This window comes from Rhamphochromis longiceps, linkage group LG17, assembly GCF_057381845.1.
Source record: "Rhamphochromis longiceps isolate RC_006_pf linkage group LG17, R_longiceps_female_GT1.1, whole genome shotgun sequence".
In the NCBI taxonomy this organism is placed as follows: Eukaryota; Metazoa; Chordata; class Actinopteri; order Cichliformes; family Cichlidae; genus Rhamphochromis; species Rhamphochromis longiceps.
In genome coordinates, this window is record NC_140573.1 from 10,996,350 (window position 1) to 11,020,706 (window position 24,357).

At 39.6% G+C, this 24,357-nt stretch overlaps 1 protein-coding gene and 1 long non-coding RNA gene across 2 annotated transcripts; one reads left to right on the forward strand and one right to left on the reverse strand.

Moving 5' to 3' along the window:
* Positions 1 to 1,994: 1,994 nt before the first annotated feature.
* On the forward strand, positions 1,995 to 23,979 carry LOC146649325 (uncharacterized). Its single transcript, XR_014908130.1, has 6 exons — positions 1,995 to 2,340; positions 19,955 to 20,033; positions 21,108 to 21,199; positions 21,932 to 22,089; positions 22,516 to 22,573; positions 23,507 to 23,979. It is a non-coding gene; the product is annotated as an uncharacterized LOC146649325 (long non-coding RNA).
* LOC146649326 (kelch-like protein 10) lies at positions 9,615 to 17,368 on the reverse strand. Its single transcript, XM_085386631.1, has 5 exons — positions 16,160 to 17,368; positions 14,039 to 14,522; positions 12,442 to 13,056; positions 11,377 to 11,526; positions 9,615 to 9,977 (listed from the first exon to the last, which is right to left on the reverse strand). The coding sequence occupies exons 1-5, from the start codon at positions 16,309 to 16,311 to the stop codon at positions 9,615 to 9,617; spliced, it is 1,764 nt and encodes a 587-aa protein (XP_085242757.1). The 5' UTR covers positions 16,312 to 17,368.
* Positions 23,980 to 24,357: the final 378 nt, after the last annotated feature.

Genomic DNA, 24,357 nt, shown 5'->3' on the forward strand with positions numbered 1-24,357 from the left:
CTGCAGATTAGTCTTCACAAGTGATCCCTACTATTTTAACGTATCAAATACAGCACCTTCACCAAAGCTGGAATGTCGCTGTCTAAAGAGAGTCTAATTATACTGTGAATGTCACATCAGCACCAATTCACCCATCAGTCAAATGTGAAGCAACACTGGGGCTGATTTATGTGAAATTGTAACTCAGACCACTGGTTGAAAGAACATTACAAATGACACACTTTGTAATTATCAAGGATTTATTTTTACATTGGTGACAGAATTATTTTATTATGTATTTATTTTGTAACTTGTCAGATCAGATCAGTTTTATGTTGCCGTTTTAGGTGAATGGAAAGAATAAGGTGATGTTATATTTTATAGAATCAATAATCAACTTCCAAAGGATGAAAATTAAATAAAAGAAAACATTTAACAGATTTGAACATGACAGCAGATATCCAAAGGGGGGCTACCATCATATCTGCCCTCTAACCTCTGTATCTGTAGATAACCTACAAAGGGGCACCAGATATAGTGAATCAGTGATTGATTACCTCTGTGAAATAGTGACTGTATCTCTAAAGGGACAGCTGAAAATATTTCAGAAGTCTTTTGGCACCATTTTACCTGATAATACATACATTTTTCTATTTCCTCTCTGCCTACTCTTGAGAACTACTCGTGGTACACTATTAACTATTTATTCAAATTTCATCAGTTCAAAAGACTCAGAACAAAATAATTTCCACATATTTGGAAAAGCAGTTTTCCAGATGAAATACATAACATACAGTGCAGATTAGGACTGTATACCAATAATGTTTCTATAGCCATTTAAATATATGACTTTCAAAGCTCAACGTTAGTGGAGTAAAGGTAGTGCTACTTTGGAAAGAACCATTTCAATTTGTGGCTTTCCATTTTCCTCCACAAGATGGCATCGTCCCTTCTTAAATACTACACGATTATTCCCAGTTGTTGCCCAGTAATACCAGTACTTAGATATTGTGATGCAAAGAGCCGTATGCGTTTTGGGATCAGCCCCTCTTGAGGGATTGTTGCTGATTCGCTTACGTTTCTTGATGAATTGATTTGCTATATTTTGTAACTTAAAAACCGTCAGATTTAGTTTCAATCAAAAAGTGTAACGTGAGGTGACAAATACAACAAACAAACAACAACGCAGAACAAAAACTCACGTATAAAGTTAAGTGGTTTTAGGTTTTAGTTCAGTCTTTATTTTGAAGACGGAAGTCTTTTATTTTGAAAGGAAGACGATTTCGCCAGAAAGTAGCAGACGAAACATGAAAGTTAGGGAGACCAGGTGGAAACGTACATTTAATTAAGTTATTAATTCTATTTTTCTAAAAAATAAAGTCTACAATGTGAACAAGGTATATACAACTTTAGAGTTGGCTAATGACTATTTGTGGGTTGATTTTGTTTCACCTTTTATGTCCAGGTTTAAACCAATGACTATAGAAAACAGTTTTCTACAGTCATTGGTTTAAACTTAATTTGAAAAGGCGCCCGGTTGATTAGCATGTAAATTATCAGGATGTCTAAGCCGGAATGCTAACTAGCTACTGCGTTCGAAAGTTTCGTATTCGTTTAAATATTTTACTTTTAATTTTGCTTACCTTTGCTCTTGAAAATAAATACATCGCAAATGGTGCTAACTGTACCACCTGCAAGTGACTCAGTAATCAAGTCTGCAACCCAATGGCCATAATTAGATTTAACTTACACTCAAAACCCCGAAAAGTCTCGTGTAACCTAAACGTTTGATGATATTTTAATCGGGGTTTTATTTAGATCATAATTTAAAAGAAATGACGGTGCAGAGAAACAGAAACGCCTCTAGCCTTCACAGCGGATAACACGCACACGGGTTCCTTTTCTGACAGAGCAGGACACCCTTTAAGTCCTGCTCCTCCACCCTCCAAAGACAGTGCTGCCGGAGGGCTTTTCCAGCCAATTAGCACCACCTTGATTTGCATTTGCCCCGCCTGGTCCTGCCACAGCATCAGAAGGTAACTGTAAGGTAGCCAACGAAGCGCCACTTTTACATGCCTTTTAATTGGCACTAGAGAAATAAAACGAAGACGCGTACTGTAGTTCAATTTTTCGTTGTCTGCTGCGGTCCTGACAGATACTCCGGGGTCGGGGCTTTTCTCTGACTGTAGTAACTGAAATGGATGATACCATCTGCCCGCTAAGACTACACCGTCCCAAAACCAGGGTGCTGTAATCAGTACTCTGGCAGTGGGGGTCTCCTATCAGCTTTGCATTACATCCCCAGCAGATGTGCAGGCTGCAGGCAGCAGCCCGTCTGTGTCGCTCTGCAACTCTCTCAAGGTAAGACTGGTGTATGGGCACTTTTACCTTTAGGATTATTTGTTGCAAAAAAGCGAGAGAAATACGGTAAAGCTCCGGAGAGTCTTAACCATTTAAATCCCTTCTAATCGCTGCACTGAACTAGTGTGCATGTTTGAACTGCTAGGAGTTAAGACTTTGTGTGCTTGGAGGTGAAAGTGAAGCAGAACTGTTTTGCACTCACTTCTTTAACTTCTTTTACTGTTTTTCTAAATTGGCTTTTTAATGTAACTATTAAGTTACAATTATTGCAGGACACATTCAAGTTACATGGCATAAAAACTTCCTCACAAATATCCCTCAAACACTGGATGGTTTTGTTTTTTTAATAACATGCTGAGGACATTTTGCTGTATTTAGCAAGAAAGATGAAACTGCAGAACTGCTAAATTCCACACAAGTAATAACTAGCTGTAAATTATCCTGGGTACATATCTGCAGTCATGTTTTATAGGCTAGAAATCTGTTGGCTCAGAGCTCATGAAAGCATTTCAGAGATTCAACCAGGGGTGTAAAATTAAACCCAACACACACCTTTAAGCGTGAAACAACTCTTTATGATATTAATTTAAATCACATATCAATTGTTGTCAGTCAAGCTGTTATAAGTATTGTCTTTGAGGGAAAGAGTGCAGTGTAGGTGATCCTTTACTGGAAATTGTTTACTTTTATGGGCTTAAATTACACTAAGTATTTTCCTCTTTCCCTTGAGGGTTGTAAAGATGCTTGTATTTAAATACTCTAATAAATCAGTGTAAATTTGCATCCCATAAAACGCTGAAATCATCTTGGGAGAAGAGAATGAAAACTTTGAATGAAATGTAACTTTTGGAGGCAAAAATCCAAACCAAATGAAAGTTGCTGGTATTGTGGTGCAGTGTGATAGTAACTTTTCTCTTTGGACCAGGAGGACAGTGAAAGTCTTTCAGCGTTTCGTACAAATAAGATGTTTGCTGTTGTGTGGCTACTTAGCTGCAAGCCTGGCCTTGCTCGATATGCAGGTGTGTGTGATAACTTGATGACGTTGTTAAATTCACATATCCCCTTGGGCAGTGGTTTAGCGTCGGCACACATATACGCGTTCACAAAATCCTGGCAGCTGCCAAGCAGATTTAATTCTGTTTCTTTGAGACGGGACTGTAGAGCAAATGGATAGAAATGCATAGATGATGGTAGGGAGGACAGCTGGAAATGAAAAGGATGCACAAACATGACGTGAGGAGGATGAGGAAAACACAGATGATGAAAGAAAATGAAGAGAGGGGAAGTAGATGGAAAACAAGAAGTTTTTCTAAAAGAAAATAAAGTGAAAGGGGAGAGACTCAAAAGTATTTTTGCAGACTAAGAGGAGAACAAGCAACAAGAAAGGTTTTTTGATTTTGTCCTACTATGGTAACTCATTGACTTCTCCTCATCTGTTATATTTCTTCTGCTTCTATAGTTACTGTAACCTACAGATAAACATGTTTTGAAGGCGGCTTCAGACTTGTTCTTAAGGCGAGCACCCGACCACAGGGAGAAAATGATATTCCACATCATTCACATATTTATTTTCACACCTCTGAAGAGGTCGGGGAGTTTTTTGACTAACTATAATGTTGCCTGCATTTCAGTGCACAGTTCAAGTTTCAGTGAACACATTCAAAGCGAGTAAATTGGTGTTTATGGTGCTCACATTATAGATGTATGGTTTTTCTACTTGGTTTTTGATGTGCTGCAGACATTTATGCCAGGTAAGCCCTGCAAAGCCCAAGTATTGCAAATGTACCCTGCATTGAGCTGCAGTGATGCAAAGCAATGCTGGCAAGCAGCTGAGATCAGTAATGAAAAGATGCATGCGTGGTGTGTAATTTGAAATGGGGGAATCAGTTCTGTTAGATGGCTGGATCTGCCATCTGTGATAATTTCCAGTTGCAAATGACTGCATGTTTGAGTTTACAATAAATACTGAAAGATGGGAGCTGCCTGGGTCCAACTGTTTGTCTTCCAGTAACGCATTACCATAACTAAGGGTAGGTGTTTTACAAATAGCACACCATATAGAAACAATATAAAAAATAAGGTTTTCTTTTCCTTTTTATAATAGCAAAAGTTTGTTTTAATACCTCATTATTATGATTATGTCTCTTGCTATGTATTGCTTCTATAAGTGGCCCCACCCTTTTTAAAAAAAACTAAAATTCCCCCAGTTGTTTTTGCATTTTTCCAGCTAATAGCATAGTAGCATAAAGAGTATGACATTTGAAAAATGTGCAAAGTGAGCTGAAATTGGTGGATGCGTTTCAGCAGACAAACGTGAAGAAACCTTACCTGCCACCTGGAATGTTGGCCTTTTGTTCTATGTGAGGGGAAAGCATCTTCTCTCTGCCCAGTGCCCTTCATTTAAAATAATCAAACACTTTGCTGCGATGCTGAGTAACAGGAGCTGGAATTGCCTTGGTGATGATGCTGATGTTATTTTTGCAGCTTAATTCAATTGGTTGGATTGTGTCAGTCTAATGTGATTGGCAAAATGGATACCCTTGGAGTATAAAAGGCAGCCAATACAGGCTTTAGACAGTGGCTGGGGGGGAAAGGGAAATTGTCCTCTAATGCTGTCTTGGCTTCTCTGGCCTTTGAATTTGTTGTTTGCCATAGCTGCTTTGGTATTCGGTAAGTATCTATCAAATAGCCTGGCCTCTTTAGATCATACAGCAAGGGAGTCTATTTATATGCTATAATAAAAATGCATGCTGTGACAGTGCCCCAGAGAAATGTGGTCATGGGAAACAGCTGAGGTCAAACCAACAGGAAGTGGAGAGGAGAGGACGAAGAACTCTCAAGGGACAGAGTGTAGTTTTCTTGATGGTGAACTTGTTGACTGGTTCTACTGGAAATTCCAGTATGATTCTTTACTGCTCACTTTATTTGTACTCATGTGCTGGTTTCTTCTGAGCTTTTATGTTCTGGCAGCTCTATTGGGAATATGCTAGCAGATCCCATTCTTTGTATATTAAAGAAAAATGTAGAAAAGACATCCCAGAAATTTCTGATGAGACCTTTCTCTTTGCCCAGTTGTTGTCATCTCTATCGAACTGCCTTATGAAGGCAAGAAGGGCATGCAATATATGACTTTTTCCCCAACTTATCCAACTCCCTTAAACCTCCACCACAGTTTTCAGATTTGTTCCTAGATTTTGGGATCATCTGGAAAGACTCTGTTATCTTCCAGCAGCCATGTGGAGCCTTGTAAAATCTTTATGAGATAAACCACTCGCAATATCTGGGAGAAGCCTCAACACTTTAAAATGATATACAGCTGTTCAATAGTCTACGCTACTCAGTTGTTACACGAAGCATCTGGCTGAAAGATGCAGTGAAAAGGTCTTGATATCAGTAGTAGACAGGGTGTGGCCAACACTGGTTCACTAGCATCCTTGTACTGCACAAGCTCAGTTAACCCAGTCATTAAATTTCCAAGACTGGATGGCACATTTTTATAGTAACCACGTAACTTCGACCTTTCTCGATCTGTTAACAAGCGAAAGTGAAATGGACAGTTTGTGAACCTCACTTAGATCAATTTCTGTTTGTTCTTGCGAGTTGCTTCACATAAAGCATGCTAGAAGAGTAGATTAAAATTGAGAACAAATTTAAAAAGCTTATGCTAGTGATCTCATAATGCGGTTTTAGAAAAAAAAACTCTCAACGAGTTTTAAGCCTCTGGATTGTCTGCTAATGTATCATAAACTGGATGACTGGACCAGTTACCTGTGACCAAAGTGTAATAAGGTGTGTGAGTCAGAATATGTGTGTATTTATGTATTTAGTGTTTAAAACGTGGCGTCCCAGTACTCATTACTCATTTTTGTTAAACCTTAGAAAATGTCAGTTTTACCATAAAACCTTACAAAAACATTACATTAACTACACATCTGTGTAAAGGACGACCAAAACAACAGCACTGTGGCCAGTATTAGTGGCTTTCATTAGAATAAACAAGCGTACTATAGAAGGTTGGGTTATGGTTCAAAGATTTGGTAGGTCTCTACTTCAAAGGTCATGTAAGTTAATAACACAGCGAGTGTGGAAGTGTGGCAGGGTGTGTGTTAAGACAGTGTAATGACAGCAGCAGGATGAGAGGTGGAGATGACACATTGGAAGATAAGAGGTCACTTGTGGTCTCAGCCTTTTTATTATGCACTGCTTTCTGAAAATCTTGTGAATGCCATAACTCAAGATGGAAGTCATCTAGGATCTTCAAATACAGGGAGTTCAGAATTATTAGGCAAATGAGTATTTTGTCCACATCATCCTCTTCATGCATGTTGTCTTACTCCAAGCTGTATAGGCTCGAAAGCCTACTACCAATTAACACATACTGTGTGAAAAAGGTGACTGAAAAGGAAAAACTTAATGCATCATGGGAGTCCCCCAGCAGCCTATGCCTATTGCAGCATAACTAAGGGAGGATTCAGGGTCACCTGGTCCAGCCCTAACTATGTGCTTTACCAAAAAGGAAAGTTTTAAATCTAATCTTAAAAGTAGAGATAGTGTCTGTCTCCTGAATCCAAACTGGAAGCTGGTTCCAGAGAAGAGGTGCCTGAAAACTGAAGGCTCTCCCTCCCATTCTACTTTTTCATAGCAATGGCTATGAAAACAGGAATTGCAATGAGCAATGTGTGAGCTAGCATCGCAGTTTTGGTATAAACTTTAATGCACCATTTATTAAAGTTTACAGTGCCTCTAAGCATCACAAGTATATGCATCAATACGTGTAATGTTATCATAGACCAACACAGAGGTCACAGGGAGTCCTAAAATAAATAATATACAGGACTAATAGCAGGTTGTATGTGACAAGCCTGGTTTGATGCAGATGTAGAGGATTGTATGAAAACATCATCCTAAAATGAAAAAAATTATAATGGAATGAGTTTGATTTAGAGTGTTTATAAAATGAAGGGGAGGAGCAGGAACAATCCAGCATCAGAATAAAGATTACACCACCATGGATGGAAGATGTTTCTATGAACAGCTTTGCACATCACTGTCTACACGTTTACCTCCATAAGGTGTTGTGTTACTGGTGTTAGAATAGAATTAGAATTCAACTTTATTGTCATTGCACATGCACAGGTACAGGGCAACGAAATGCAGTTTGCATCCATCCAGAAGTGCTTTAGTGATATAGATATATTACAATATATATTAGCAATAATATAGATATGTAAGTATATTACAGAAATGGGTCTATTATGGTATGTTATAATGTACATGGTATGAAGTATGTTGTGAATATTCTAACTATAGGTATGTACAGGCTGTAGTGAGTACAAGCTATGTACAGGCTATGAACAGGATATAAATATGAAAAACTATACAGAATATGAAATAACTTTACAGAAATCTGAGATATACAGCTAAACAGAAATGGGAACTATGCAAGTTGTAAACAGTTGTAGGGTTAAAAATTATCGTATGTACAGAATGATTATTTACACAGAGCTATACAGTAGTGCAGTTAAGATAAGTGAGGGTGTGGATAATTTCTACAGAGGCTATATAAAGTGCTAGTGGTTGTGAGTGGTGGTTCAGTCCATGTTATTATTGTGTGTTTGAGGGTACAGTTGTCCATTGTGTGTGTGTGTGTGTGTGTGTGTGTGTGTGTGTGTGTGTTCAGTCCATGAGTTAACGTGGGTCAGATGTCAGGAGGCAGAGTTCAGGAGTCTGACAGCTGTGGGGAAGAAGCTGTTCCGGTACCTGGTGGTCTTAGTCCGGAGGCTCCTGTAGCGCCTCCCAGAGGGCAGGAGGGTGAAGAGTCCATGTGATGGGTGACTGGGGTCTCTGATGATTTTCCCAGCCCTTTTCAGACACCGCTTCCTGTAGATGTCTTTTATGGCAGGAAGTGGTGCTCTGGCGATGCGCTGGGCAGTTTTCACGACCCTCTGTAACGCCTTCCGGTCCGAGGCAGAGCAGTTCCCGTACCAGACTGTTATACAGTTGGTCAGGATGCTCTCGATGGTGCAACAATAGAAGTTCACCAGGATGTCTGAGGACAGGTGGTTCTTCCTCAGAGTCCTCAAGAAGAAGAGGCGCTGGTGAGCCTTCTTGACCAGCTTGGAGCAGTTGGTCGTCCAGGTGAGATCCTCGGAGATGTGGACTCCCAGGAACTTGAAGCTGCTCACACGCTCCACAGCCGTCCCCTTAATGTGGATGGGTGGATGTGGGTCAGCATTCCTCCTGTAGTCCACGATGAGCTCCTTGGTCTTCTCGATGTTAAGCAGCAGGTTGTTTGTGTCGCACCACTCAGCCAGACGATCCACCTCCTCCCTGTAGGCGGCCTCATCGTTGTCACTGATGAGGCCAATCACCGTGGTGTCATCTGCAAACTTAATGATGGTGTTGGAACCATCAGCAGGTCTGCAGTCGTGGGTGAAGAGGGAGTAGAGGAAAGGGCTCATCACACAGCCTTGTGGTACACCGGTGTTGCTTCATACTTCATGTTGTGCAGGTTGGGGGATCAGATGTCCCTCTATAAGGGGGACTGCACAGCATTTTTATGCTTTCCCCCCTCTCCCACATCTTGAACCAATGTCCCACATTTTACAGGCTCTGCAGGACATCCACCTTTCTAAACACTGGATTTTCCTCAGTACATATAAAGTTGGTGCTTTTATCATGAACAAATATATCATTCTACGCAATATAGTGGAAAATACCACAAAGCAGATAACAGATATACTGAGAAATAGAGTTATTTTTCAGTTTCACATAAGAGAAAAAATGGTGTGAAGCGACACAGTATATTTGTGTGATATTTGGCTAAAGATTCATAAATTGTCAGCTAGTGCTCCAAAAAGACCTATGGATACATCCTTACTCAAACCTATAGACTGTTACCAGACAGAACCGCAGCTGAAATAACAAGGGGGAGTGAAAACTTCCCTTTATTCTTATTGTGTTTACCTAGCAAGAGTTGAAAAGTCCGACATGCGGCTTATTGTGATCTAGTCACCCTGTGTGCATGTCTGGTGTGGCTACTCAGCAGCCATACATTACAGGGAATGAAAAAATCTTTTCAATTTGTTATTGTTGCAATTGCATTCTCTTAATAAAACCCAGTATCTACAGTGCAGACTCTCCTACTGAAAGTTTTTGAGATACCTACAAAAAATGTCCAGTTCACCAGCAGTTTAATGCTCTAAAGATTTATTTCAGTCCTTCATGTTGGAGTCTCAGATGTTAACACATGGCAGCACTGCACTTTAAAGATGTTACGTGGAGTCTGCTGACTCCATTGCTTCTTCTGGCACATTTGCAAGTGGCAGGACGTCACGAGGAAAGGTGTACTCAGTCATGTTGCAAAGTCCGGACACCACACAGCAGCTCAAGGCGCTGCGGAAAATCTCCATGTTGCACGCCTCATACCACTCATTGGTTAAAGCGTCGTAGTACTCAACGTTCGAAGTGGTGGTGAAGCCGTTGAAACCCCCGACGACAAAGAGGCGATCGTCAATTACCTCAATGCCAAAGTTGCTGCGGGGGGTCAGCATAGAGGACACGAGGTTCCACGTATTGGAATGTGGGTTGTAAGCCTCAGCGGTGTGCAGACAGTTGTTTCCATCGAAGCCACCAACCTAAAAGTAAATACGTGGGTCAAATGATTGAATGTAAGTGTAACCAGCTTCACCGTACCCCTGTAAGAAAATGTACCTGCTATATGTCTTTAGCTGTTTTTGCACAGATACTCCAGAAAATGACTGAAGAATTAAGTTGCAATACTGTCCAAAGTTAATATGTAGCAGATACAAGGAGATTGTTTACCTTAGGTGTGATCTGACTACTGGAAATACTCTGATTGGTTTAGGGTTTTACCTGGATAAAGCGAACAGCTACCTGACATATTCTCATGCTGTTATATGGAGTTTACACATAAAAGTTGTTTAAAAAAGGCCCATTAACGTCCCAGTATTTGCATCCTCACAGGCCCACATTTGTTGGGAATGTCTAGAAAAGATCAGGGTGCAGTGGTGTGTGAAAATGACTTCTGAATTAAAAGGAGAAAGTAAAATAAAGTAGAAGCCAGCTGTTGTGGAAGTCTGTATGAGACCTTTTTTCACTCAAGCCTCAACTACAGCTATTAAAGCACTGTTGTCTATCACACCACGCTATTATCAACAAAGATGAATAGCCCTCGACAAAAAGTATTTGTGTTTTCAGTATAAATGTCTTCACAGCTCTTTTGCCTTTAGTCCAAAAAGGAACATTGAGTTCCAGTCCTTTCTTCCTATAACAGATTAAAGTAGCCCTGACAGGCCTTGGGGCCTAAAAGCCTGATCAAAGACCCTGAGGTCAGCACCAGGGTAAGGTCACTGCATTCTGCTGATAATAACTTTTCCTTTATTTGAATAGAGACTTAGTCTGAATAGAAAATAAATACTAAACGGTAGCTAGCTAAATAAAGAAAGAAGTGTGTCTCAGAAGGTGAGACTAAAATCTTTGCTTTTTACCAAAGGGTGCAGCTGCAAAACAACTAAATAAGTGGTTTTAAGGCAAATAGCAAGATAAAATTTATAGCTAAAATGCCTACCGTCCCCAGAGGATGAGTTCTAATCACTTGGCTTATTCCCTCATTTTTCTAAAGGTGTTGCAGGATGAGTTTGAAATTGTCTCTAACATATGTCCTCTATGGAACGATGAGGATGACAATGTTGGTTTTGAACAAGTATTTCTGTTGTACTGAGTGAAATGTGAAATCATGAGTGAAATCATTAAAGACACAACATTTTGGTAATGGGGAACATGAAAAGAAAAATGAGGCAGAAACATCATTAATCGGTTAAATTAATACATAGAATGAGTAAGAATGCCTTCTCTGAACCTGTGGTCAGGATAGGAATCTGATCATTGATAAATACAAAACAAAGTTAGCAAAATTCTGTGTCAGCCAAATCTGTGTTAAGCCTTGCTGATCAAAGAACATTACAGATTTGATTTGTATGTTACGTGAGTGTCAGCACTACTTTGTGGTCTTACTGCAAAGACATGATCCGCATATGCAATGACACCTATCCCGCTGCGGCGGCTGTTCATGGGACTGATCATCGTCCACTGGTTGCTCTCTGGGTTGTAATATTCAGCTGTCTGCAGAAACTCGTTGCCATTGAATCCACCACAAATGTAAATCTGAAAACAAAAAAGGGACATTAAATATCTTTACATTTCTTAGATTTCAGTTGGAAACAATGTTACCTGTAAGTGAAATGTTTCCACATCATTTGTGAAGTAAGACCGATACTCAGTACCCAAGTGTCCAACTGAACAAAACAAATGTGTAATAACAAATGTGTGTGTTTTACAATTACCTGTCATAAAAACATGTTTATGCACCCAACTTTTACCTGAGTATGTGGGACTTCTTTCAGTCAGAAAGCCAGAAATGAATCAAACATAACATTCAATCAATAAGGCTAATTTTTCTGTTCAGGAATGCAGATAAATAATTGTAATCTGGGATCTTAATATAATAAAATAATGATGTGTTTTACTATTTTTGTAATATCTGTTATATTTTAGTTGACAAGTCAACTCAACTAAAGTACTGTACATAAATGCAAAGATGCACTTGTGATCAGTTAGAAACAAAATAGATATATATTAGTATATTTTTCAACTTTTTAAACTATACTTTTAAATTTGAAAACATGAACACAGAAACCAGTTTGTGACCTATCTTGCGCCTCGCTTCACTGTAAAAATGTGTATTCCCTGACTGGTTGGCAAGTGGTTGCTGGAGGTTGATGGCTGTCACTACCGTGAAATTGTAACCAGGAAGGTGTTGCACCACAAGCCTCCTTGTGTTTCCTTTGGTCGTAAGCAGACTGTTGAGGTTTGCATGGAGTACTCTGACTTGTCTGCAAATACTCACAAACTATTTGCTGTAGAAATCTGTAGAGTCTTTCATACAATCACTGCCTAACCAGCTGAGGAGTACACATTTTTCCCTAGCAACTGGTTGTTACCAAAGGTTGCTGACAGGTCTCTAGGCCTGTGTGCCTGAGACCCTACTCTATTTCTCTGCTACTCTTTTACTTCACCCACCCGGTTGTTAAGTGTTGTGCAGCTGGCGTCGCTCCTCTGTTCGTGCATCGGTGCAATAAGACTCCACTGGTTGATTTCAGGTTGATAGCGCTCTGCACTGCTGAGTTGTACATGCCCGTCGAAGCCTCCCAGGGCATAGATGAACCCATTCAACACAGTCACACTCACATAGCAGCGGCAGGAGTGCATGGGCCCCACCTCCTTACAGGAGCGAGTGGTCAGGTCAAACCTACAGACGCTGGTGAAATGCTCCACCCTGTCGAAGCCACCAATGAAGTAGACGTACCCGTTGAGGAAGGCGGCTCCATGATAAGCACGAGGAAACTCGAGGTTGTTCGTTACGTTGACCCAGCGGTTAGCCCTGCAATCGTAGGCCTCGATGCCGTTAGTTGGATTACCACCACTCCACCCCCCAATGGCCAGCAGGATGGAATGAGGCAGGCGGGGACGAACAAGAGGGTGACACAAGCCAGACATGAAGGGTCTGCTTCCTAGACCATGTATGTCTAAGATGGCATTACTTATCATGGACAGGCACTCAGAATTGGCCCCCACCAGCTCACTAGACAGCACATTGTCCTTTAGGTAGTCTGACGTCATCAATCCCAGTCGGACCTACAGAGAGATGACAGAAGAGAATATGACTTAGAGCAGGGGTGCTCAATACGTCGATCGCGATCGACCAGTCGATCGCAAAGGTAGTATTGGTAGATCGCATGGCATTAAAAAAATAGATGCCAGCCTATCATCCATCCCGTCACTTGATTGATACAGGGAAGCCAGTCAGATGACATCAGATTTTTTCTGACGCTTAGGTCGCTGCGCATGCGCAAACAGTGGCGCGAAGTGTAGTAAAACTGACAAGCTAGTCAGCGAGTTAACTCCAATTTTTAGCTCTCGGTTTTTTCTCTTAAACCTGGCCGTCAGCAGCTACTGTCCGGACTATGCATCCCAGGCTGATTCAATTTAGTGCAAGTCATCAGAGTAAACTCAGGTAATGACAAAAGATTTACATAGTTAATTGTGTTGTGAAATATTGGATATTGCGGTTATGCATGTATATACATTGTAGATATAAAGAATCCTCAATATATTTATAAATAAGTATATGTTTTGGATTTTTGTAGTGGGTAGATCATTTTGACTTGGTCATTTTATAAGTAGCTCACATGCGGAAAAAGTGTGAGCACCCCTGACTTAGAGAATAGAAAAAACACTGAATTTCAACTACATCAGTTTTAGTAAACTCAAGCTTCTTTAGGATAATGCTCCTAATGTTGTTTAATTTTCTTATTGATAGCAAGAGAGCGACCAAAGTCAGACACCATTAGCCTTTTCGTCAGCAGGGACAGTTTTTAGTCATAGCCCTAGCAACTATACTTAATAAATATAATTTATTCTATAGTATGTGTGTAGAGATCTGATACGGTTTTAATGCTCTTGAAGAGAATTTCTTAAATGTGGTTTGGCTACAGCTGAAAAGAGCAACATCTTGAGATATTAAAGCATCCTTACACCCAGATGGAACGACTCAATCTATGACTTAAATGCTGAAGATTTAAGTCCAAACTAAATGTAGTAATGAAAGTTTATAGACCTTGGGCAACAGAGCGGTGAGGTGTTGTTTCCGTTCTGCAGGTACATGGCTAATCCACTTTGTAAGCGCTTCATACACAGTGGTCTCCAACTGCACATTGAGGTCGTCTCTATCAAGGATGTCAGCAAGTTCCTCCACAGTTAGCTGCAGGAACTCCTCCTCAAGAACAACCTGCTTAAAGTTATTGATGATGTAGTGGTAGGCCTTGGCGCGTAGTTCGGGTGATAAGCATACTTTTGTGAACTGCCAAATGCCAACGCAGTTCTCTGGGCACAGTTGCTCCCCGAGGAAGTCAGAGCAGAGTTTCACAATGTCCATTGCATTGAGTTGATCAGCTGCCATGAGAAGTTCCACTACATTTTCCTCCGTTATGGAAACTGAGCCGGTGTATGCAAAGTTAATGATGAGTTCCATCATCTCAGGAGACAAGCCAGGTATGTTGAAGACCTGTTTGTCTGGGTTGCTCCAGCGGATGAAAAGAGCCCTGAGGGTAGAGATGGAGACAGAGTAGAGAATATTAAACGGTGTGGAGGCAACAAGATAATAAACTATGTCATGCACAAGTAAGATAAATATATAAAATCTGTTGACAGGAATGGAAATGATTTCCTAATTACATGTGTTACTATGTGATTACTGTGATAGTCTTGTAATGTCTAGTCCATATTGCCATAGAGTATATAACTCCAAAACAGAGTTTGTACATGTTTAGTGCGCTTGATTGTTGGGTTTTCAATGTCTTTATTACATTGGCACCATGTTTATGAAGCTTTTGCCAAACACAATGCAGTCCCACACCACGACAGAGCCTCCACCGTGTTTTAAAGTTAACTCTAGACACTCACTGTTGTACCTCTGTGACAAATATTGAAATCAACTCCATAAGGCCAGTTTGCCCTGATCTTTAGTCTAGTTATTGCATAATTTGGCATACCTCAGTCTGTTTCCTTTCCTTATGGAAGTTCCAGTGCATGTTGCTTAATTACAGTCTCTGTTTCCCTTCCACAACCATTTCTTTTCTTTTTTTTCTTAACATTTATTTATTGGTTTTAACAGGTTTTACATGAACCATGAAACCATTTCTGATGAGGTTTCATGATAAGTAGATGGATTAAATGGTCTTGTGTCATGAATTTGCTGCATTCTTTCTTTTTTCTTAAGGACATGACTTTCAGATACTGTTCATTTGCTGTAGAACATTACTTTTTTTTAATACGTGCTACTCCTTGTTTTGCCTCTGTCAGTGTGCCCCGGGCAGCTGTGGCTACAACGTAGCTTGCCATTGCCAGTGTGTGAATGTGTGTGTGAATAGGTGAATGACTGAATGTAGTGTAAAGCGCTTTGGGGTCCTTAGGGACTGAGTAAAGCGCTATACAAATGCAGACCATTTACCATTTGTCTTTAAAATTGATTCTTCACCCTAAGTATGCGTTATGTGTAGAAACAATAATGGTTCATCCTTTGAGTTTTAGTGTCCTTTTTATGCTTGAATGATTCATATATCAGCGTTAAATGGCTTAACAAACAAATAAACAAATGAACAAAAACAAAACCATTCCTCGGGTACAAGCACTGGACTAAAAAGGGTGAAAAATGTCCAAACGAAACCTTTACAAGTCTTCAAAAAAACACGTTGAGAACTATTGCTCAAGTGGACTTTTAAAAAATCATCTGTTTCAAAGCAAAATATAAAAAAATGAGAGGCAACTCAAAACTTTTGCTCAGTGTATAACTGTATAACAAAATTCAACATTTTTAGTATCAGGAAGTCTGGTGTGTCTTACTGTATCAAACAGTGGGGAAGATATTAATATAACTTAATAAAACACTTCAATTAGACTTCACACAATCACCAAGTGATTCACAGTGCTTTTTAAATGGCACATTTACTGAAGTGGAATCTGGAGCTCTGTGAAGGTAAAGATGAAATCTGCAAATGTTTGCATTATGTTTTGGGTGTATCTGTCAGTTGACCGTGACAAAGTCTTTCTATCACAAAAGTTTTATGATTCAACCCGTTCCTTTTTGTTGGCACTGTTTCACAGACTAAGTACATGAATTACATTTTTCACAGGTATAAACCAGTCAACTGTCCTTCACATTATCAGGTAAGCAACTCACCTGAAGTACGGCGTACGGTTACACAGGATGACCCTGTGGACCGGAAATTCAACATCCTCCACTTTGATGATTGCATCACAAAATTGCCCCTCCGAACGGAGTTCATTATACACTGAGCTCGACTTGTATGGCGGCTGGACTTCTTCACTCATCTTGAGTTTTGTGACTGTTTTTCTTAGTTTTTTGTCTGAAGTTTGTCTTGAAGTGTTCAGATCACAAAATCAAACCTAACTGTGGAATTTGGGGAATGGAGCCTATGACATCATCATGACTTGGCAACAGTTGCCCCATAGAATTGTTTTGAAATGTATATTTACATTGTTTTAATGAACCTTTTCATTGCATAAAAGCTTTGTTTTGATTTGATTTGGATTTAAGAAATTGCATATGAGCCTCACAGATAGCATTTGTATGTTTGCCTCACAGAGTTCAAATAGTAAAATAAGCACTTCAAAACACTCTTACGAATGGACTACAATATCATATTTAGCTCATATTCAACGTTAATAGGACGTTTTTTCAGATTTTTCTGCATTTTATTGTTTCGTGTGTTGGCTCTATTATTACTGAGGTTCCAGTTGTTGGGGACGTGCTGTACTGGACTCCGTTATGTTGAAATAACAGTTCCCAACAAAAATGCAATCCAGTTTATCTCCCCAGGAAACTACAAACACACAAATAAACATTTGTAACCATCAGTTTTTACCCACGTTTTAATACACAATGCTGTAACATGAACAGAGTCAAAGTATTGTGGATTAGTGATGGTCCTGTTTTTATGCATGCTAGGTCATTGGCACAATTCTTTGTGGACACTACATTATATCCCCTGTACTTTCCTTACTACACAAGCCAAAATATTTGTTATTAAACATATGAGTCTAAAAATACATGACAGTGCCAAACACAGATATTACAAAGTGTGATTCATGGTTAAGCTGTTTTCTTGGGTTGTATAAGACTTTTATCTAGTTGGAAAAATGGGCTCCTGCACTTTACTGATGTACAATAGTAGTAAGAAAGAAAGAAACAAACAAACAAACAAAACACAGGTTTGTGATCTAAATAGATTTTTATAGAGCCACAATATATGATATACGCACTGCATGTATAGTGCAAGACTGTTAATGATGGTGCATGACAGTGTTACCACAGACAGGTGCAAGCAGTCACCTGTCTGAGCACAGACTGCACGCACGTCCAACTCTGTTGCTGAGCAATTGCTCAAAGATATAATATATACGACTAAAAGCAGGTTGTATATGACAAGCCTGGTTTGATGCAGATGTAGAGGATTGTATGAAAACATCATCCTAAAATAAAAAATATATAAAATGGAATGAGTTTGATTTAAGGTGTTTATAAAATGAAGGGGAGGAGCAGGAACAATCCCGGGACACGTTTGTCTGCTTGCAATAAGAAAAATGTAAGAAATGTTTACAGTAAATTCATAAATCAATCAATTCAGCATCAGAATAAAGATTACACCACCATGGATGGAGGATGTTCCTATGAACAGCTTTGCACATCACTGTCTACACATTGGTTTACCTCCATAAGGTGTTGTGTTACTGGTGTTACTTCATACTTCATGATGTGCAGGTTGGGGGATCAGATGTCCCTCTATAAGGGGGACTGCACAGCATTTTTATGCTTTCCCCCCTCTCCCACATCTTGAACCAATGTCCCACATTTTACAGGCTCTGCAGGACATCCACCTTTCTAAACACTGGATTTTCCTCAGTACATATAAAGTTGGTGCTTTTATCATGAACAAATATATCATTCTACGCAATATAGTGGAAAATACCACAAAGCAGATGACAGATATACTGAGAAATAGAGTTATTTTTCAGTTTCACATAAGAGAAAAAATGGTGTGAAGCGACACAGTATATTTGTGTGATATTTGGCTAAAGATTCATAAATTGTCAGCTAGTGCTCCAAAAAGACCTATGGATACATCCTTACTCAAACGTATAGACTGTTACCAGACAGAACCGCAGCTGAAATAACAAGGGGGAGTGAAAACTTCCCTTTATTCTTATTGTGTTTACCTAGCAAGAGTTGAAAAGTCCGACATGCGGCTTATTGTGATCTAGTCACCCTGTGTGCATGTCTGGTGTGGCTACTCAGCAGCCATACATTACAGGGAATGAAAAAATCTTTTCAATTTGTTATTGTTGCAATTGCATTCTCTTAATAAAACCCAGTATCTACAGTGCAGACTCTCCTACTGAAAGTTTTTGAGATACCTACAAAAAATGTCCAGTTCACCAGCAGTTTAATGCTCTAAAGATTTATTTCAGTCCTTCATGTTCAAGTCTCAGATGTTAACACATGGCAGCACTGCACTTTAAAGATGTTACGTGGACTCTGCTGACTCCATTGCTTCTTCTGGCACATTTGCAAGTGGCAGGACGTCACGAGGAAATTGTCGGGTCTGCTTATGAACCTCTGCGCACAGCGTCTACAAATCGGGGCTGTAAGAAGTCACATCATCTTTACACAAAACTGCAAGCTGTCATCTGTGAGGCGCGAGCGGTGTTTGTTTTTACCATAGTTCATGGTGGAGAATGGCTGCTCTGCTGAGTTTTGCTCTCTGTAGCCGTTTGAATGGCAAACTATACTGATTAGCGGCAGCATAGGCACACTTAAAATTTCTTCTGAAATTTTCGCTTTCTAGTAGGGCTGCCACGATTAGTCGACTAGTCACGATTACGTCGACTATCAGAATCGTCGACGACTGATTTAATAGTCGACGCGTCGTTTGAAGCTTTGTAAGATCACAAAAGACGCAGGAATAAGTAGTAGAATTTAAGAGTGTAATAATGGACTGAAACAGAAGATGGCAGCACTGCATGTACAAGGATGCCAGCTGCCGTTAAACCCCGAAGAAGAAGAAGTAGCTCTGTCCCAGAATTCATAGCGGTGCCCAGCTCAGTTTCCAACAATGGCGGCAGCTAGTTAGTTTTAATATTACTCTTATTATTCTTTCTGGGTCACAAAATAAACGTTTAACATATTTTCAGGCGAGAATGTAGCTGTGTAAACCTCAAATATCTGCTCAGTTTATCAAGACACCACATATTTTCAAAAGTGCGCCGACGTTTTCGGAGACGTCTGTTACCCACTAGCTCGATAGCTAGCCGAGGGCATGGCTCACTAGAGCCGTGAGAACACCGGACTCCCAGCAAATCATTTTCAAACCCACCGCCGTCTTTAGCTACTCAGGTTAAACATATATAAGTCACTTAGATAACTTAAAAATGTTATTGCTTGGCTTTTTGTGGTATTTTATTTGTTCCTGAGTAAATCGGTTTGGCTGAGATTAAAGTTATAGTTATTACAACACGTTCTCACTCCCAACTCGTCAAACGTGTGATGCATGGTCAGGCTCCCTCTGCTGCACTTATGGACGCGCAGGGTACCCCCCTCGCGTCGGGAATTGACGTGAAGGGTCCTCCGATTGAAGAGATTGCTGCGGAAGAGCCTGTTGTCGGTATATTTAGACATTTTCCAAATCACATTGTAGTGACGTATACAGAACACAATAAATTATATAATGTAAACAACTACCTGAAAAACAGGTAGAATGATACTTTTGTATGGTTTATTGCATTTACGGAGGGAGTGATGTATGCTGGGTAATGGCACAGCTAGCTACTGGGTGACTTTATTCACCCGCTTCGGCTGTTATCAGTCCATACAATGGGCGTTATTAGCACAAATCAGTCCCATAGATATGGGCCATCTCCTGCTAGATTGTTCAGAAGGTTGTTCTCATCCATCCAGATGGAGGATCAATAACAGGAGCGTGGAAGACTCCAGAATCCACTCTGGCTGCAATCCGGTGGATATGCAGTGTTTACAGGTAAGACCATTTAAACGGACAGCATTTATAGAATGACTATTAAAAGGCAGCGAGTGTCAGTAATGTTAATGTGGTTATGTTAGTAATACACCGAGTGCTAATATAACAGCTTTAAGATGCATTTGTAGATATTATTACGTGTTTTACCGTCTTTATGGTGCTAGCTTAAAGTTACGGTGTAAACGTTAGCTTATATTGGAGGAAAGCTGTTACTGGTTAAACGATGTTAGCACAGAAATATTAGCTTCTGTCATGACTGATGAAGTTACTAGTTAATAAAGTTTCCAGTAAAGTGATTAATCGCAGCCACAGACTGACAGCAAATATCTCGATTAGCTTCAGTGCATCTATAATAAATATGTGCAAGTTTCAGTGCTTCGTTTAAACTGTATGATACTTATACTGACCCAGGGTCAGTGTAAAATACAATCCCAGCTGTGTGAACAAAGCCTGGCTCCTTTAATCCTGCATGACAAACCTCAGGATGCAGGCTATTATTACTCTTTCCTGCTGGCACACCTGTCACACCTGAGAGTCAGCTAGAAACTTACAGTGACGTGGACATCATGCAAAGATTGCCAGACTCTGTAATACTGCAAATGATCAGTGACTCAGGTTAACACTAAACTTTAAACGGCACCTCTGTGTCTCTGTGTGCTGAACATCTAGGATTGAGTCAGGCTGCAGTGACTGTGGGACTTTAATGTGTTAAAAGCAGGTTGAAGACGGCTCAGAAACATTTGAAGATTAAAATTTAGCATTATGGCTGCTGGTGGTTTGTAAAGCCTCTACTCAGCTGTATTTTTGTTACTAACTTATGTTTGTTGTTGTTTAACACAGATTTCAGAAGAGCAAATATGCTTAATAGTTTAACTAGATTTCATTTGTCAGTGTGCGACTGCTGAGTCACCTGAAGAACTCATTTCATTCATTCTCCACATGATGTTCATTTACAGAAATGTTTCACAGGAACTGATTTCTCCCAAAGGTTGAACTAGTGTGTTTCCATAGATTACCTCTGTATGAATGTACTTCTTAAATGAAGGCAAGTGTTTGTCCTTTTTTGTTCCTCAGGTACAGTACGTGATATCAAGGGCAGGCGGTCAACACTGGGGGTAGACAAGAAGCAGACGTACTTCCAAGAGGGAGCTGCAGTGAGGTCAGAGGTCAGAATCTGAAATAGATCAGGTTTATATTTTAGAGGTTATAAAAAATCAAAATGTATTTATAAAGAAACCTTTAAATAATAGTCATAATTATGATGACCCTAACCCTAAGAAATATCAAACATTTAAGTGGATTTTCTGTTACACATATCGTGTTAGCCCTGCAATAAACTGGCAGCCTGTCTTTGTCCTGTATCAGCTGGGATAGGCTTCATCCTCCCGCGACCCTGAATTGGATACATTGTATTCCAATTATGTAATCTGATCATTTACAAACTCCAGGTATCTAATCAAAATGTAAGTAATAGTTATAAAATGGGAAAGCAGAAATAAGTGTGACATGAATTTAAATGTGTGAGCTGACGTAGAGGACAGCTACATGTAGTCTGAAAAACCTTTGTTGTCAAGTTTGCAGGTCTATCAGCACGAGACATTCTTGCATAGAAGAGTCTGTTAAAGTCTCTAACTCAGTGAAGCATTATTGGTCCCGTCTGTTTGGATAAATATAATAACCTGATGTTTGTCCATTTATTGACACATTTTCTTAAGTGCTTATCCAGTTCAGGATCACAGTGGAGCTGCAGCTGGATATGTTCACTAAATAAACTTTACAAAAGTTAACAATAAACCTGCATCCATGTACGTTGTTGTCCACAGGATGAGAAAATCAAACTGGAAGACTGTGGAACATGTTAATAAATATTTGTGTGTTTATGTCTGTGTCTTTCACAGGAGGCACTGGAAGGTTTCCCTAATAGTTCCTGGTGAATCAAAGCAGAACCATAAAGGTTGCTGGACTGCATGATGGCCTTACCCCTGAGCAGTCATCCTGTTAAAGGAGGAACCAGTTAGAAGCTGTTTTCAAAGTAGCTGAGCAGATTTCATCTCAAGTAAGCGATTAACTGTTTGTTCGTTTGTTCTGCCACTTAAAGAGCATTTAAGGACGTCTTTTGAGTGTCCAGTTGAATTAATTCTACTGGCTCTCATGGTCATTTGTTATTATAGACATATTTTTCATGTTCATCCAGCTATTTAGTAAATTCTATCTATTTAGTAATATCCGTCAGCTATAAAATGTAATATAAATATAAAAATATCTAAATATCTCCTGCCCTTTATGTTTTAATGATGTAAGTCTGTTATCGTGTTACATTAGCATTCCTCACATATCAATGAGATGCTGTACAGTACAATCCTACTGACACAGCAGAGGGATAACGACGGCTATTCAACATCGTTACACGACACATTCGAGCTGCATGACACAGACAAAGTGACTAAATCATCTTTTTTGTGGTTTATTGTCTTCAAACCAGCAGACAAAGCTGATGTCAGAAGATGTCAGAGAAGAACTTCAGGCCGTGTACTGAAAAGGTATTTTTGTCTTGTTATCAAAGACATTTGGAGTGGTAGCTTCTACAACTGGTTGTGCTGAAGTAAAGCTTACAGTCTAAGAAATCACAGTGTTGATATTCAGCACAAAGAGAAAAGCTCACTTGTTTGAATTTATTTACAATCATAGTTTTATAAATTCTGACTGTAAACAGCGTTTACAGCTGTGATATTGTTTGACACTCGATATCAGGTGAAAGGGTTTAATTTAAAGGTTTCTGTGTCCCAATGAGCCATTTACACTGACCAGTGTCACTTTAACTGTAACACATTCATTATTTAGATTCAACAAAGAAATAACTGAATGTAAAAAATGGCAGCCCTCAGGCAGGTTTATAGAGATATATGCATGCATTATGAAATTTATGTATCCCAGATAATTGTTATTCATCTAGTCATGGCAGACCCACCTCTTCCTCCCAAGTTAACTGCAACCCAAAAGAACTAGTGGGGCTATTTACACACTCACAACCAGTGTGGGGTAAAAAGAGCCACCAAAAAGCTGTCAGCCACAGATGTGCTAGAAGAGTTAGAAACTCTACTTATGGAGAAACTTTCTAAGCCTAACAGGGGACAGGTACTCCTGCCCAAATAACATGATATAACCCCACATACAGCCCAGCCATAAAATGAACCAAGTCATTTAGTTAAAGACAGCATGGGACCAAATGCATGTAACCAGCCTGCATCAACCTGACATTTCTCCCTCCTGAATTAAATGAATGAATGGATGAAAGTTAAATGACTACAAACCTAAAGCCACTAGTTCCCACACTGGAGCTCCCTGACACTGTGTGTTAACCGTATTTAGCTTGTATCAACAGTTGTAACAGGCTAAGATACGTGAGACACTGCATTGAATGATTGTTCCTGTCTTAATGGTTTCAGCTCAGATGTTCTGCTTTTTCCTTTCAGTAGATCAAAGCAGCTCGTGCTCCTTCTGCTTCCAATTTAGAAGAAGAAGAAGAAGAATGCTTCAGCGAAGTGGCGTTCATGGTCTCAGTGAACAGTCACGGTCACACACTGCATGTGGTTTTAAAAGCAACATGTCTGTTCACCACAACAATGGAGATGTGTAATATTAGTGCAGCTACGGTTTGTTCTTGAACATCAGTTCTGTTTTCTACTTTGATCACTTAGACCAAAAAAGTGTTGTTTTCAGATTCTTTCTTTTACATCTATAAACTACCTGTTCATTTTTTATTACAATTAGTTTCACATAAATGTTAGTGTTTCCTTTATGATCTTTTAATGCTTACACTACACTGTACATGTCTACATTAGAGACATTTCTGTTACCTGTTTCTGTTGACTCAGAGTTGTGAAATGTTCTTTTATTTGATGCACAATATGAAGCTCATAATTTTCTTACAAATAAAACTCTAATGACAAACATGAACAGCTGTGCTTATTTCTGAGACATGAGTTTTTGAATGTGTTCATATTTAGTCAGTGTGCATCTGTCTGCTGAAACTGTGATGGTGAACCTGAGGTGATGGTAAACAGAAGGCAAATATATATCAATATAAAACAATATTGAAGTAATGTCTTTACCCTCTGCAGCGTGTGGACGCTGTGCACGCAATCACCTTATTCACTGTAGTAAACATGCACCGCTAGCTCACGTGACTGACTGTCTCCATGGTTACATCGTATATTCTTAGCTATGCAAACAGCTTCCAAAGATACCGCCATAGCTCTCTGCAGCTGTAACACTTTCACACTTTGCAAATCATTTCACGTGTTTGATAGTTATGAAGACAGAA

Bases quoted from the DNA above. Each gene is read 5' to 3' on its own strand.
- LOC146649326 (XM_085386631.1), bottom strand. From the start codon at position 16,311: ATGAGTGAAGAAGTCCAGCCGCCATACAAGTCGAGCTCAGTGTATAAT. The intron at 14,523-16,159 runs GTGAGTTGCTTA...CTCTACCCTCAG, and splicing joins AACCGTACGCCGTACTTCAG to GGCTCTTTTCATCCGCTGGA. The intron at 11,527-12,441 runs GTGGGTGAAGTA...TTTTGTTTTCAG, and splicing joins GCACAACACTTAACAACCGG to ATTTACATTTGTGGTGGATT.